This window comes from Rhinatrema bivittatum, chromosome 9 (genome assembly GCF_901001135.1).
Source record: "Rhinatrema bivittatum chromosome 9, aRhiBiv1.1, whole genome shotgun sequence".
Taxonomy (NCBI): Eukaryota; Metazoa; Chordata; class Amphibia; order Gymnophiona; family Rhinatrematidae; genus Rhinatrema; species Rhinatrema bivittatum.
In genome coordinates, this window is record NC_042623.1 from 48,278,514 (window position 1) to 48,292,402 (window position 13,889).

General features: G+C 45.3%; 1 protein-coding gene across 20 annotated transcripts in view; it reads left to right on the forward strand.

Moving 5' to 3' along the window:
- CADPS2 (calcium dependent secretion activator 2) overlaps positions 1-13,889 on the forward strand; it is a 1,612,018-nt gene that overhangs the window by 1,335,555 nt on the left and 262,574 nt on the right. For all 20 annotated transcript variants that reach the window (XM_029616598.1, XM_029616596.1, XM_029616606.1 and 17 more), the window contains one exon: positions 5,662-5,818. In XM_029616598.1, coding sequence (XP_029472458.1) covers positions 5,662-5,818 — 157 coding nt within the window. The remainder of the gene's footprint in view (positions 1-5,661; positions 5,819-13,889) is intronic.

The window sequence follows — 13,889 nt, forward strand, 5'->3', positions numbered from 1 at the left end:
AGACGACTCCCCGGAACTCCCGGAGGCGCATCTGGATGGACATACGGAGGGGGACGACCCTCGAGCCCTAAGGATTTTTCAAAAAGAAGAGCTGGATGAACTCATCCACCATATTATTCAGGAGCTGGACCTCGACCCACCTCCAGATCCGCCGATCCCTGTGGCTCCTGCCGTCGCCACCTCTTCTTGCAAAGGGGATCCAGTACTTGCCGCCCTCCGTCCTAGGGCAAGGGTTTTCCCTATCCATGAGTCCTTCCTACAGCTTCTCTCCAGGGAGTGGGACACTCCCGAGGCATCTTTGAAGGTCACACGCGCCATGGAAAAGCTATACCCGCTCCCTGAGGATTTTTTGGATCTTATCAAGGTGCCCAAGGTGGATTCAGCGGTGTCGGCAGTGACCAAGAGGACGACCATCCCGGTCACGGGTGGAACGGCCCTGCGGGATACGCAAGACCATAAACTAGAAACCTTCCTCAAGAGGGTCTTCGAAGTCTCCGCCCTAGGTATGCGGGCCGTGATGTGCAGTTCGCTCGCGCAAAGGGCCAGCTTACTCTGGGTACAGCAGCTTCTCACCTCTCAGGAGTTGCCCCGCGAAGAGGCCGCCCAGGCGGACTGTCTGGAATCTGCCAAAGCATACGGGGCGGACGCCTTGTATGATCTCTTTCGCGTAATAGCGCGGTCCATGGTTTCAGTTGTAGCAGCCCGACGGCTCTTGTGGCTTCGCAACTGGGCGGCGGATGCTTCCTCCAAGTCGAGCCTTGGCTCCCTCCCCTTTAGGGGGAAATTTTTATTTGGAGAGGACCTGGATCAGATCATCAAGTCACTGGGGGAAAATTCGGTGCATCGGCTGCTGGAGGATAGACAGCGTTCCTTCAGGTCATTTTCTTCCGGTAGAACCAGGGCTAGGGCACAGCGACGTTATACGTCTTACCGGCAGTCCGGTTCCCGGACACAGCCGACAAGATCCCAGCCTTGGTCTCGTTCCTTTCGTGGGCGGAGGCCTGCGAGAGAGGGTCCAGGGCAGGGAAATCCGCCCACAAAATCCTCCCAATGATTTATTTATTTATTTAGGATTTTTATATACTGACCTTCTCAATACAAGTATCAAATCAGGTCGGTTTAATGATGCCAAAGGAGCCCACTTCTCACCTCCCCGGATCGGAGGCCGCCTCATGGACTTCTACGAGGAGTGGGCAGTTATCTCCACGGACCAGTGGGTGCTGGACACCATAAGAGACGGTTACACCTTGGAGTTTGTCCGCCCCCCGAGGGACCGGTTCATCTTCTCCCCCTGCGGTTCGGATCTCAAGAAGATAGCGGTTCAACAAACACTAGACCGACTGCAGGACATAGGGGCCATCGTTCCCGTCCCCTTCGACGAGGTGGGCTTGGGCCACTATTCCATTTACTTCATCGTTCCCAAAAAGGACGGTTCCTTTCGGCCCATCCTGGACTTGAAGGAGGTAAACAAGGCCTTCAGGGTCAGCCGGTTCCGCATGGAGACTCTTCGATCAGTGATTGCCGCAGCGCACAAGGGAGAATTCCTCGCTTCACTGGATCTCTTGGAAGCATACTTGCACATTCCCATCCTGCCGGCTCACCGGCGGTATCTTCGCTTCTAGATTCTCGGTCAAGACTTTCAGTTCAAGGCGCTTCCCTTCGGTTTGGCGACCGCACCTCGGACCTTCACAAAGATCATGGTAGTGGTGGCGGCGGCCCTCCGCAAGGAGGGTATCCTAGTACATCCGTACCTAGACGACTGGCTGATTCGAGCAAAGTCCTTCTCACATGGTCAGACCTCAGTGGCCAGAGTAGTACAATTCCTACGCTCTCTGGGCTGGGTGGTGAACCTTCCAAAGAGTTCCCTTGTGCCCTCGCAACACCTGGATTTCTTAGGAGCGAGCTTCGATACCCGGCGGGGTATGGTGTTCCTGCGCCAGGACAAGGCGCAAGCCCTGAGGGAGCACGTGTCTCGGTTTTCGGTTTTGGAAGAACCAACCGCCTGGAATTATCTGCAGCTCCTGGGAGTAATGACCTCCACCATTGACATGGTACCCTGGGCGTTTGCACACCTGCGTCCACTGCAGGCGTCCCTGCTATCCCGTTGGAAACCAGTCTCCCAGGAGTATCAGGTGATCCTGCCGCTTCCACCATTAGCCAGGAAAAGCCTGGATTGGTGGCTTGTCCCCTCGCATCTGGCTTGGGGAGTCTCGCTCGAGGTTCCCAATTGGGTGGTGGTGACTACCGATGCCAGCCTCGCGGGATGGGGCGCTGTCTGCAAAAGAAGCGCCACGCAGGGGACTTGGACGCCAGAGGAGGCAAAGTGGCCGATCAATCGCCTGGAAACGAGAGCCGTGCGTTTCGCTCTCCAGCGTTTTCTTCCCCTGGTGCGACACAGAGAGGTGAGGATCCTCTCGGACAACGCCACGACCGTGGCCTACATCAATCGTCAAGGGGGGACAAGAAGCAAGCATGTCTCCCTCGAGTCAACTCCCCTGATGGAGTGGGCGGAGAGCAATCTCGTCCGGATAGCGGCCTCTCACATCGCCGGGGTGGACAACGTTCAGGCGGACTTCCCGAGTCGTCAACAGCTAGACCCCGGCGAGTGGGCTCTCTCCGACGAGGCAATGCATCTCATCGTCCGTCGTTGGGGGACTCCACGCCTCGATCTAATGGCGACCTTTCTTAATGCCAAGGCTCCACGCTTCTTCAGCCGCAGAACAGAGCGTGGCGCGGAGGGGGTGGATGCCCTCACCCTTCTGTGGCCGTCGGATCAACTGCTCTATGTGTTTCCTCCTTGGCCTCTGGTCGGCAAGGTTCTCCGCAGGTTGGAACATCATCGAGGGACTGTAATTCTTGTCACCCTGGAATGGCCCCGTCGGCCATGGTTCGCAGATCTACTTCAGATGACGGTTGACGGCCCACTTCGCCTGTCCCATCTTCCTCATCTTCTGCGTCAGGGGCCGGTATTTTTCGAGCAGGCAGAACTCTTCTGTCTTGCAGCCTGGCTTTTGAACGGCGCCGTCTCTGCCACAGAGGCTACCCGGAGACAGTGATCTCAACGATGCTTCGTTCCCGCAAGCCTTCGACCTCCGTCGCTTACATTCGAGTTTGGAAGGTCTTCGAAGCCTGGTGCTCCGACCGCGGGGTCCAAACCATGGGAGGCGACTGTCCCGCTGATCCTTCATTTCCTACAGGATGGTCTGGATAAGGGTCTCGCCTATAATTCGCTCCGGGTTCAGGTGGCGGCCTTGAATGTCTTGGTACAGAAGGACTGCTCTCTACCCCTTCAGCCGGATATCGCACGTTTTCTGAAGGGTGCCAAACACCTACGGCCACCGGTCAGGGATCCTTTCCCTTCTTGGAGCCTCAACCTGGTGCTGCGAACGCTGTCGGGCCCTCCTTTTGAACCCCTGAGGGGGTCCTCCCTCAAGGACCTGACCCTCAAGACGGTTTTCCTGGTAGCCATCTCTTCTGCTCGCCGGATCTCAGAGCTCCAAGCCTTCTCCTGCCAGGACCCTTATCTGCGTTTCTCCGACTCCGGGGTTTCCCTTCGTACGGTGCCATCCTTCCTACCAAAGCTGGTCTCGGCCTTCCACATCAATCAAACTGTGGAGCTTCCAGCGTTCGCTCCAGAGGAACCCCGGTCTCTCCGGCTCCTGGACGTCAAGCGTGTGCTGCTCCGTTACCTGGAGGTTACCAATGACTTCCGGGTATCCGATCATTTGTTTGTCCTCTGGTCAGGACCGAGGAGAGGTTCTCAGGCAACCAAGACGACTATTGCGCGCAGGATAAAGGACGCCATCTCATCGGCTTACATTGCGGCGGGGCGGGTGCCGCCTCGCAGCGTGTCGGCTCATTCCACGTGATCCCAAGCGGTGTCCTGGGCGGAATCTCGCTCCATTTCCTCCCAGGAAATCTGCCGTGCGGCGACGTGGAAGTCGTTGCACACTTTTTCCAGACATTACAGACTACACCTGGCGTCTCAGTACACGGGTTCTTTTGGCGATCAAGTTCTCCGAGCAGGTCTCTCAGGACCCCACCCGGTTTAGGGAAGCTTGGGTACATCCCACTGTCTGGACTGATCCAGGTACGTACAGGGAAAAGAAAATTATTCCTTACCTGCTAATTTTCGTTCCTGTAGTACCATGGATCAGTCCAGACGCCCGCCACTAGGGGTTTCATTAGGTCCTGCTCGGATTCTTCCAGGTAACTTTCATTCTGTTTGTCTCTGATTATTGTTACTGTTCACAGCTCCTCACAAGTTGACTGTTGGTGGTCCCATTGACCGTTTGTTTACTTATATCTTTCTCTGTTCCTTTTTGGGGACGGATCTGGATCCAAAATGTTGTGTTTTGCTTTTGGGCTTTGCTATGCGTAATACTGAGCTCCAGCAGAGGGTGCACTACTCTATATGCTGCCGCTCTCAAACTCTGTTCTGACTCCATCTGCTGGTCGGGGGATATAACCCACTGTCTGGACTAATCCATGGTACTACAGGAACGAAAATTAGCAGGTAAGGAATAATTTTCTTATAGCTCTAACTACATGTTCTCTAATGTTTTGATCTCTGGAAAATGATATCAGAGGTTTATCTGTGAATACCTCATGCCAATGTCACCTAATTGATGTTGCAACTGCTAGTGATTTGTTAGAGAAATGTTATTCATTGTGTTTTAATGTAAAACATTTCTCTAACAGTAGGAACAATAGAGAATATGTAGTTAGAACTGCATTACCATTTTCACAATTTCAGTATGAATTGAGAAGTGCAGGACATTTCACATTTGGGCCATGTGGACTGTGTCAACAAACAATGGAAGGAATCAGTTGGGTTCATCCTATATCTGGTTATAAAGCAACTCGCAAGCATAGTACAGACTGAATGTCAGGCAGTGGTTTATTTACTACAGTATAGCTATACTCTTATTTATGGTGGTCACATGAAAAGGACCATATGGGCTAGGCTTATTGAACATAAAAGTTGTCTTAACATCAGTAGAGTACAGGCTCCTGTTATCAGTCATTGTTTGCCATTTCAGCACATATTTGATCAGTAGAAATGGAATACTTTTTAACATATTCCCATAGAGTAGCAGGAGATGATGATGAAGCACTGCTGAATTATAGAGAACAGTTTTGGACTTGTATCCTTCAGAGTGTCCAGTCTTTCAGACTTAATGAGGAGATTGAATAGCACAGCATGTGGCAATCCATGATGTTATGGCGGCTGCAAGTGACATTCTGCAGATAATGTCAAACTGTATTCCTTTGAAGTAGAGAAGCTTTTGAAACAAGTTGCCATGTTGGGATTGAGAATGGAAATCACATACAAGAGCACATATTGGAGTGGAGCAGATATTAGTGAAGGTAAGTTTTATTCACATTTGTCATAATGGGGCTTGGAATACACATGCACTGCATTCAGACCAATGATTACAGTGGAGGATGGCAGCAAACACCTATTTATACAGCCAAGTGGATCCATGTATGATGGTCTACCAGTACAAGTTAATTTAGTGTCGGATTATTATACAGAGTATAGAAGGTGGAATTATATATATTATAATTATCAACTGTTTCTATCTCAAAGGGTATTGACTTTTAAGTGTCTGTATTCATATCTACCGTTTTCACTAACATACTTACATTGTGTCATAGGCATTTGCTTGGTGGCCTGATTTAATGGCTGAACATGCAGAAATATTTTGGTCACTCTTCTCTGTTGACATGGATGCAGCACTGGAGGCGCAATCTCAAGATTCCTGGGATAGTTTTCCACTCTTCCAGCTTTTAAATAATTTCCTAAGAAACGACCGTAAGAATTTTTTAAAATATTTATTATTTGTCATGTATATTTCGTATGCAGTTCCTGCTATTTTTTTTGTCATCGCTTAATATGGTAGGAGAATTATCAGTAACTAGAAGGCTCCATTTTACTTACCTGTGAACATCAAAACCATCAGACGTCACAGCAACATCCTCGCCCAATCAAAGAAACATTGATTTTCACTTTTCAGGATTTTTTTTGTCAGTCTGTAACACACAGTGAAATTGGCAAGCAAGGAGTCATTCTGTTTCCTACTGATGACATCAGTAACATGCAGTGTGTCTCACGTTTCTGTATAAATAAACCATTCAGCACTATCTCCCTTCACTGGAAATATAAAAAAATTATTCCACAGTCAAGGCAAACAGGATACTCCAATCCATAATCAACTATAGTTATTTATTGCAGAACTGATGATTTTCTTATTGCTTGGTACTTTCATCATGGCATCATGGTTAGATATAAAATATGAACAAAGTAAACCATTTAAATACCTTCCAATTCTACTACCCTCGATGTTCAACATGATTGAAATCTTGGGTACAGTGTTCTTGACTAACATGTAAAAAGTATTTTGACATTTGGAGTGCCTATTGATTGCTAGATTATTTCTCTTTTTGGAGCCCAGAAGCTTGTCACTTTGATCCAAGAGCACCATTTTTTCAATCCATTTCTTCTGGTAATTTTCGAAGGATCATTTTGGAGAGGGTACTGCAGGTTGCCATTTTTTTTAAATTACTTTTCACTTTAGTAAAATGGTAATAGTTTAGTTCTTTTTTTTTTTTTTTTATTGTAAGTGATGTCAAGGCTAATATCAGGGATGGGATGGTCACTAGATTCAACTTGTGCTCAGAAACAACTCCTTTGCTGATCTCACCTCGTTTTACATCCAGTTTAGAATCACTTCCTGTCCAGAGAAATGATGGAGGCTATATGACTTTGCGTTCCCTGCAACACAAAAACATTCAGTCTAGGCAGTAAAAACTGATTAGGCCCAACCTAGGCGAGGTCCGATTGAACTGGAAACACAAAGGAGCAGAGGAAAATTGCCAGGCCAAAACAGGAAATTATAACCAGATTAGATCACTGTCCAGATAATAGACCTTATGCATACACTCCATACCTCATCACCTCACATCACATCAGTTCTTGGGTAGGTGCCAACACCTTGTATTCTACATGAAGAACAAAACATTTGGACCTGTGTTTTGAGCAGCAGTAATGTGTATTATCAAGGTGTTAAAGAAAACAGTCATCTATGGTACTGCATTTGGTGATAAATACAGTCATTAATAAATGATGTATTGTATTGTCAACAGTCTTACTTGTGTCATGTAGTAATTAAATGTAGGTTAGTTTCAGCCCATCTTCATTCCAAGGTAAAGTGTCATAAACTGGCTTGAGTAAACATGTAAGTCTCAGCGAGATTTAATATGGTCTTAGAAGAATATTAGAATAGTTTTGGATGCACATAAACACACGTTATTTACCACGGTTCCCATTACTGGTAATGGGGCAATTCACTAATAATGTGCGACAAAGGCTATTAAATAGATCCCTAATGGCGCTTAAGTAAACCAAAGAAAATTTAGTATGCTCTTGTCCCAAAGTAAGAAATGAAAAATGAGGATAATGCTGGACACATAACAACCAATGCAAACAAAATCCCACCCACCCCATGATTTGACCAGGCAAAACCTCTAGAGCATCCCAGTGATATTGAACGTGATGCAGAATTTGTCCCATCTAAGAGTTATAGAAAAGACACTTCTATTTGAGATGAAAGAAAATACATTTGTTTTTATAACCAGGGTCTTAGAAGGTGGTAATACCTTTAAGGGACCTTCAAAAGAGTTGTTTCAGTGCATGAGGTTTTGAGACCACATAGGCCCTTTCTTCAGAAGTGAAGATTTGACTCTGAAGAAGGGATGTGGGTGATCTCGAAACCTCACGTACTACGTCTTTTTTTTATTGGTGCTTTAAAAGGAATCACAACCTACTAAGACTCCCCTTTTCTCTAGTACAAATCTAACTGCTAAAACAGCTTTTTGTAACTTGGTATCACAGACCGCTCCTGTATAGCTTTAATTAATATGCAAAAATCAACCACATATTAGTAATTCTGTATAAATAAAATGACTGGAAACTATTGGATGTCCTGCAGTGTTACAGTGGTATCTCATTTTCTGGAAGTCTTTTCATAACAAGTAGCCATTCCTGATGAGTGGAAGCTATCTGCAAAATTGTACAGATTTCTTTCTTTCAGCTATGTGGAGCAGGAAACTCTTGGTGCTAGTTGCCTTGTAATCAGTACAGGATATGCTAGCAAGTGGCAAATGACCATTCTACTGGGAGCTGATTCTCTAGTGAAACATATCACAGTGCTTATTCTTTAATTAACAGCCTTTTATACTGCTAGCATATTAAAGCCAGCAGAAATATCACCCCCTACTCCTGCTGTAAATATCGCAAACTCTGCTTAAACATGTAATAAATGTTCAGGCTTAAATGCTAAGTGTAGACCTATTCTTGAAGACTTTCCCCCTCATAAAGATGCACATAAAAATCAAAGAGGGAAAAAAATTGGATTGCAGCCTCATGAGGATAAAAAGGCTAGTGTTAATAATTAACAAGGAAAGTGAAGTGAAGTTAAATTAGCCATAATAGAGCCCAGAGTGACTGGCAAAGTCACCTCTCATTATCAAAAAAAAAAAACTCATTAGGAATTGAAGAGGTGGAATTCCCACTGGGTTATTCTCACACTGAGGTTTTATCAGATTATTTTTCAGATTTATTTTCAGATAAAGAACGGTTAGATCACCATATTGCCTATTAGGGTTAATCTGCAAGCTTTAAAATGCGGAGGACTCTGACACCTGGATGTTATTCTATCTGTACTTCTGTATAAGGGCTCTGAATCTGAGATTCAGGTATCTATTTCATACACAGAATCCAGCAAGCATAAAGAGACCCCAAGGAGCACCAGGGAAAAGGGCTGTTATTGTTTTTATTTTATTTTTGCAATTACTTTATGATAAAAACATAATGAAATTATACATATGAAAGACATCATAAGATAATATGCATCCTACAGTATGAAGATTAATTATGTTTAACTCTTGGTACTTTAAGCCAGAAGTTCTCGACCGGTGTGTCACCAAGCATTGACAGGTATATGGCCGCTTCCTGGTGTCCTGCTGCCCCAGTTGTGTGCTTCTCTCTCCTCCATCGCAGCAAAACGCAGACATTCTTCCACTAACACTCCTGCTGTTCTGCCTGGGCAGGAATGGCAGTATTATTAGTGGAAGCTTGCAACATTAGCAGAATGGCCTCTTCTTCTTCCTGCCCCCACAGCCCAGAAGGGGAAGTGATGTATAGTGGGGCACAAAAAGTAACAGCAGCAGCGCAGGTCTGGACCAAAATGAAGCACAGCTGGTAATCAGCTATGGGAGAAAGAGCATTGTTAGCCCCCTGTAGCTGATGGGATTTTTCGTTCTTTAGCCATGGGGGGATGGAGAAGGAGGAGACTGCTACAGCTACCATTTGTGCTGGGGAGAAGGGGGGGTCATGAGTAAGAGTGACCCAAAGGGAGAGAGCATGTGTGTGTGATTGATAGCATGTATGTAAGAGAGCGCGTCTTTTACAAGTGTGATTGACAGAAAGTTTGGGCCGGATTTTAAAAGGTATGCGCGAGCGTAGATTTGTGCGCGCACAGCTGCACGCATGTTATAAAATCCGGGGTCGGCATGCGCAAGGGGGTGCACACTTGTGCACCTTGCACGTGCCGAGCCCTAGGGGAGCCCCGATGGCTTTCCCTGTTCCCTCCGAGGCTGCTCCAAAATCAGAGCAGTCTAAGAGGGAACTTTCCTTCTGGCCCCCCCACCTTCCCCTCCCTTTCCCTACCTAACCCACTTCCCAGCCCTACCTACCCCCCCCCCCCCCACCCCCCGATCTTTGTTTTTAAAGTTGCACCTGCCTCCGGGCAGGCGTAGGTTGTGCGCGCCAGCCGAGAGGCCCTACGGAGACCTCTGGCCACGCCCCCATCCCAGACCGCCCATTCCCCTCCCCTTTTTTTCAAGCCCCGGGACGCGTATGTCCCGGGGCTTGCGCGCATTGCCGGGCCTTTGCAAAATAGGCTCGGTGCATGTAACCCCCCTGCGCGCATAAATCCAGCTGGATTTATGCGCGCAGGGCTTTTTAAAAATCTGCCCCTATGTGTGTAAGAGAGGGAGCTTGTGTATGAATGAGAGAGAAATTGGTCAAGAAGGTGATGTGTTTGTGAGAGCGAGAGAGAGACTGATCATGGAGGAGACTGGTGTGTGTGAGGGAGAGAGCGATATGATCAGGGAGGTGACATGTGAGAGAGAGAGAGAGAGACTAGTTGGGGAGGTCACTGGTGTGTGAGAAACAGAGACTGGTTGTAGGGCTAATTGCTGTGTGTGTATGTGAGAGAGACAGGTCATGGGTCCTAAAGAAAAGGACCATGAGGACAGAGCTTCAGCAGCCACTGTTGCTTCTGGTGTGTGTTATTGTCCTGCAAGGGAAAGGAATAGGAGAGTTGCTGGAAAGGGTTTGTAAAGGTGGCTTTTTAAGTTCTTTTTTCTTGATTGACTTGCCATTTTAAATATTGGTATTATGTGATGTGTCTGCTGTTTTGAAATATTTTATTGGTGTTTGGAAAATTTTTAATAATTTTTATGAGTTTTTAATTGTTGGATGTTATTCTGTTCATCAGCTGTTTTGAAACATTTATTAGTATAGTTTTACTATTATTTCTGTGTGAAGATCTATAGTAGCTTGGCTGTTCTGGTTTCCTAATAGGAGTATTGGTATAAAGGGCCAGGTTAAATATTTGTAGCGTTGCCTTTTCATTAGTTTGTGTGCATTATTGCAGATCCTGGGAGTATGTTAGGTGCTATATTTCTGTTTCCATTTCTCTAGTTTTGCACTGCATGCAGAGTGGCTTTTTTGGGTTTCTGTTACAGCTTCTGTCTCCATATTTGTAATTTGTAATATTTCTGTACTTGATGAAAGTCGGTTTTGTGTGTGACCGAAATGAGGTATTTTACTAGCATGTAGGCATTTGTATCAGGTCTTATTTGTGTTTTCTCAATAGGACATGCAATGGTGGGAAACTACTGTCTTTTCATAAGGAGGGCTATTGCACCTGGTAGTAGAGGGAGTTTATTTTGCCGTTACTGAGATGACACCAGAACCAGAATATATTTTTTGTATGGTAAATTGTATGGGTAATGCCCTAATTCTGCTTTTCACCCATTGTTGGGGGGACCAAGAGGGGGGTTCCTGTGGATACAGAGTGTATGTTTACATTTAGCCCCGTGATGGTCATATGTTCAGTGTGTCACACATGTGAGCATCATCTGTTAGGTATGGCCTGACAAAAATAAAGGTTGAGAACCATTGCTTTAAGCCATACGTTTCATGAATTCCAAATAGTGCTGGTTATGTTGGTCAAGGAAATGGTGTCCATAAGCACAGTTTACTCCCAAGGGGGCAATATTCAATCACTGGCCAGATTGCAAAATTAGCTAGATAAATTTATCCACTTAACTTTGAAGGGATAGTCAAGGGTCAGCCGCACTATTGAATATAGACTGTTATCTTATAGACTACCGGATAATTTTATCCAGCTAACTTTAGGACAGCTCTACAGCACAACCATTATTAGCTGGATAAGTTATCTGGCTAACCTAACTCCTCCCAGGAATCCCCCTACGTTATTTCAGCTACATTTTAGCTAGATAATGAGATAGACTGCTAAAGTTTAGCTGAATAAGTGCCCAAGATATTCAAAAGTTGGCATTTGACCAGATAGCATGTGAGTTATTTGGCTAAATGCCTCTGAATATGTTGCTTCTTCCCTCACCTTTATGACCTCATAATAGAGTAAATTAAGAGCTGGTTTTAATTTTTAGCAAGCTGTTTGCTGTTTTTGTTTAGTTTATAAAGCTTAGACAGAAAGTCTACACAAAAATTTCCAACAAACTGATAATTCAAATTATTTAAAAAGTTTGAGAAACCAAATAAACTTGATTGTAGTTCTTTCTATTTAGAAGCTGTTTTCCCTATATTTTTGTTTTTTTATGATGTGCTTTCTGTTTCTTTTAAAAATTGACCTTTTATTAATTTCTGAGCAATCTATCATGTGTTGAGTCTGAAGTAACTGAGACTTACATGCATGCTTGTGGATGAATTCAGTGTGCACGGTTTTGCATATTGCCGGCTCAGGGCTTCTTTTGCATTGCTATTGGATTGACTGAGCTGCCAGTAGAAGACCATGTACCTGGTGCAGCAGCCAGTAAGAAGCCATGGTTTGAGTGGAGCAACCAGCAAAATAGTCCTTTGTCCCAGCAGATCAGCTAATTGGCTAAAACAACACGGTCATCTGCAGACCGGAGAAGGAAGAGGGGTTGTCATAGCCCACCCTGTTGCAGAGCCATTGCAGAGAGGCAGCTACCAGATCCAGAATGATCTGTTATATAAAAGTAGACTTTGTATTTCCTGTCTTCATTTTCTAATCCAGCACACATTGGTAGATTGTGGAGTGGAGGAGGGCAACAGAGGAGGCTGCAAGGAAGACCTTTATTGTCCTGCCTATTATCTATGGACTGTGGATTTATCTTGTTTTTTTCCACTCTGCTGTTTGCCTGAGACAACCAAAACTGGTCAGAGCTGTGACCAGTAAGAGGAAATTTTAAATACTGCCATTGGACAAAGAAATTGCTGGGACTAACTTGGCATGTACAAATACTCAAAAGTTATTTCATATAGTGGTGAGAACATATTGTGTGGAGTTTAAATATGCTATAAATGTAGCTTGAATTGGTTTGGCACAGAACATTATAATGTTCTTGTCATTCTACAGATAGAGAGGTAGGTATTTGCAATAGCTAAGATTAAGCCTGTAGACAGTTCGTAATAAGATTTTTCTATTTGATTAGCCTGTCTGAAAATCTGTCTACACTGGAATGTGTTATATCACTCATTCAAATTTGTACAATATCTTCATAATTTGTTTGTTTTTTGTTTTTAGATAAGTTAGACATTTAGAGTAGCCAGGAAGATCCAACCATAAGTAGAAAAACTAGCAAAACCATTTTTCTATATAACTCACTTGTCAGCTAAAACATGCAAAATTATTAAGATCCTTCTACGCTGTTGTGTTTTTGTTTGTTTCCTGATTGAATATTAGTGGTCAAGGTTTCTGTAAGTTTTACATAGTCATTCCCACTATTATGACGTGAAGTAAATCTGGTTGCTTCTGCATTGCCTGGGCCAGAAGTATTGGTGGGTCAGAGAAGGCAGCTGCACCAGGGCCCCACAGTGAAGGTAGCCCCACCACCTATGGCTCATATGCAGGGCCCCTACCAGGAGAGTAGAGCAAACTGGAAGAGCATCATAGTCAGGCTCCCACCCCCACTGCCTCCTCTCTTATTTTGTAGGTCTGGCAATAGGAATGGGAGGGAAGGCGAGAAGAAAGCCTGCTGAGCTGCAGCTCAGCCTCCCATAACTGATTGGTCCTTGTAAATAGAATGAGCCAGTCAGCTGCAGGAGGTGAGAGAAGGAGCATCATGCTAGGCAGGGCATCTATCCACTACTGACGAGAGTGTATGGGATGAAATCCCTCAGCAGGAGAGCAATGTAGGATAAGAGCATGTGCATTGGGGGGGGGGGGGGATTGTGGGTTGAGAGCAGTAAGTATGGGCGGAGAGTGTAGTGGGAGCCTTTGGGCATGGGGTAGAGAAGTGAAGGTTATGTGTGTTCTTCTGGAGGAGCCCAAAATGAGCCCAAAACTAGCACCAGGGTCCAAGTGATCATTGATCCACCACTGGCACTGATCATCAAGAGAACCCTGTGCAGGCAGCACATGGATACATGCAAAGCATGCATATAGCATAAAAAAGTGAAGATTGGACTCCGGTAAACTGAAATCTAAAAAAAAAAAAGTGTGTAGTCAAATGATAGCTACATTAAACTTGTTCTAAGTAAGTAATAAATAAAACTTATTAGGGTGAAAGAAAAAGGAAACTACAGAGGA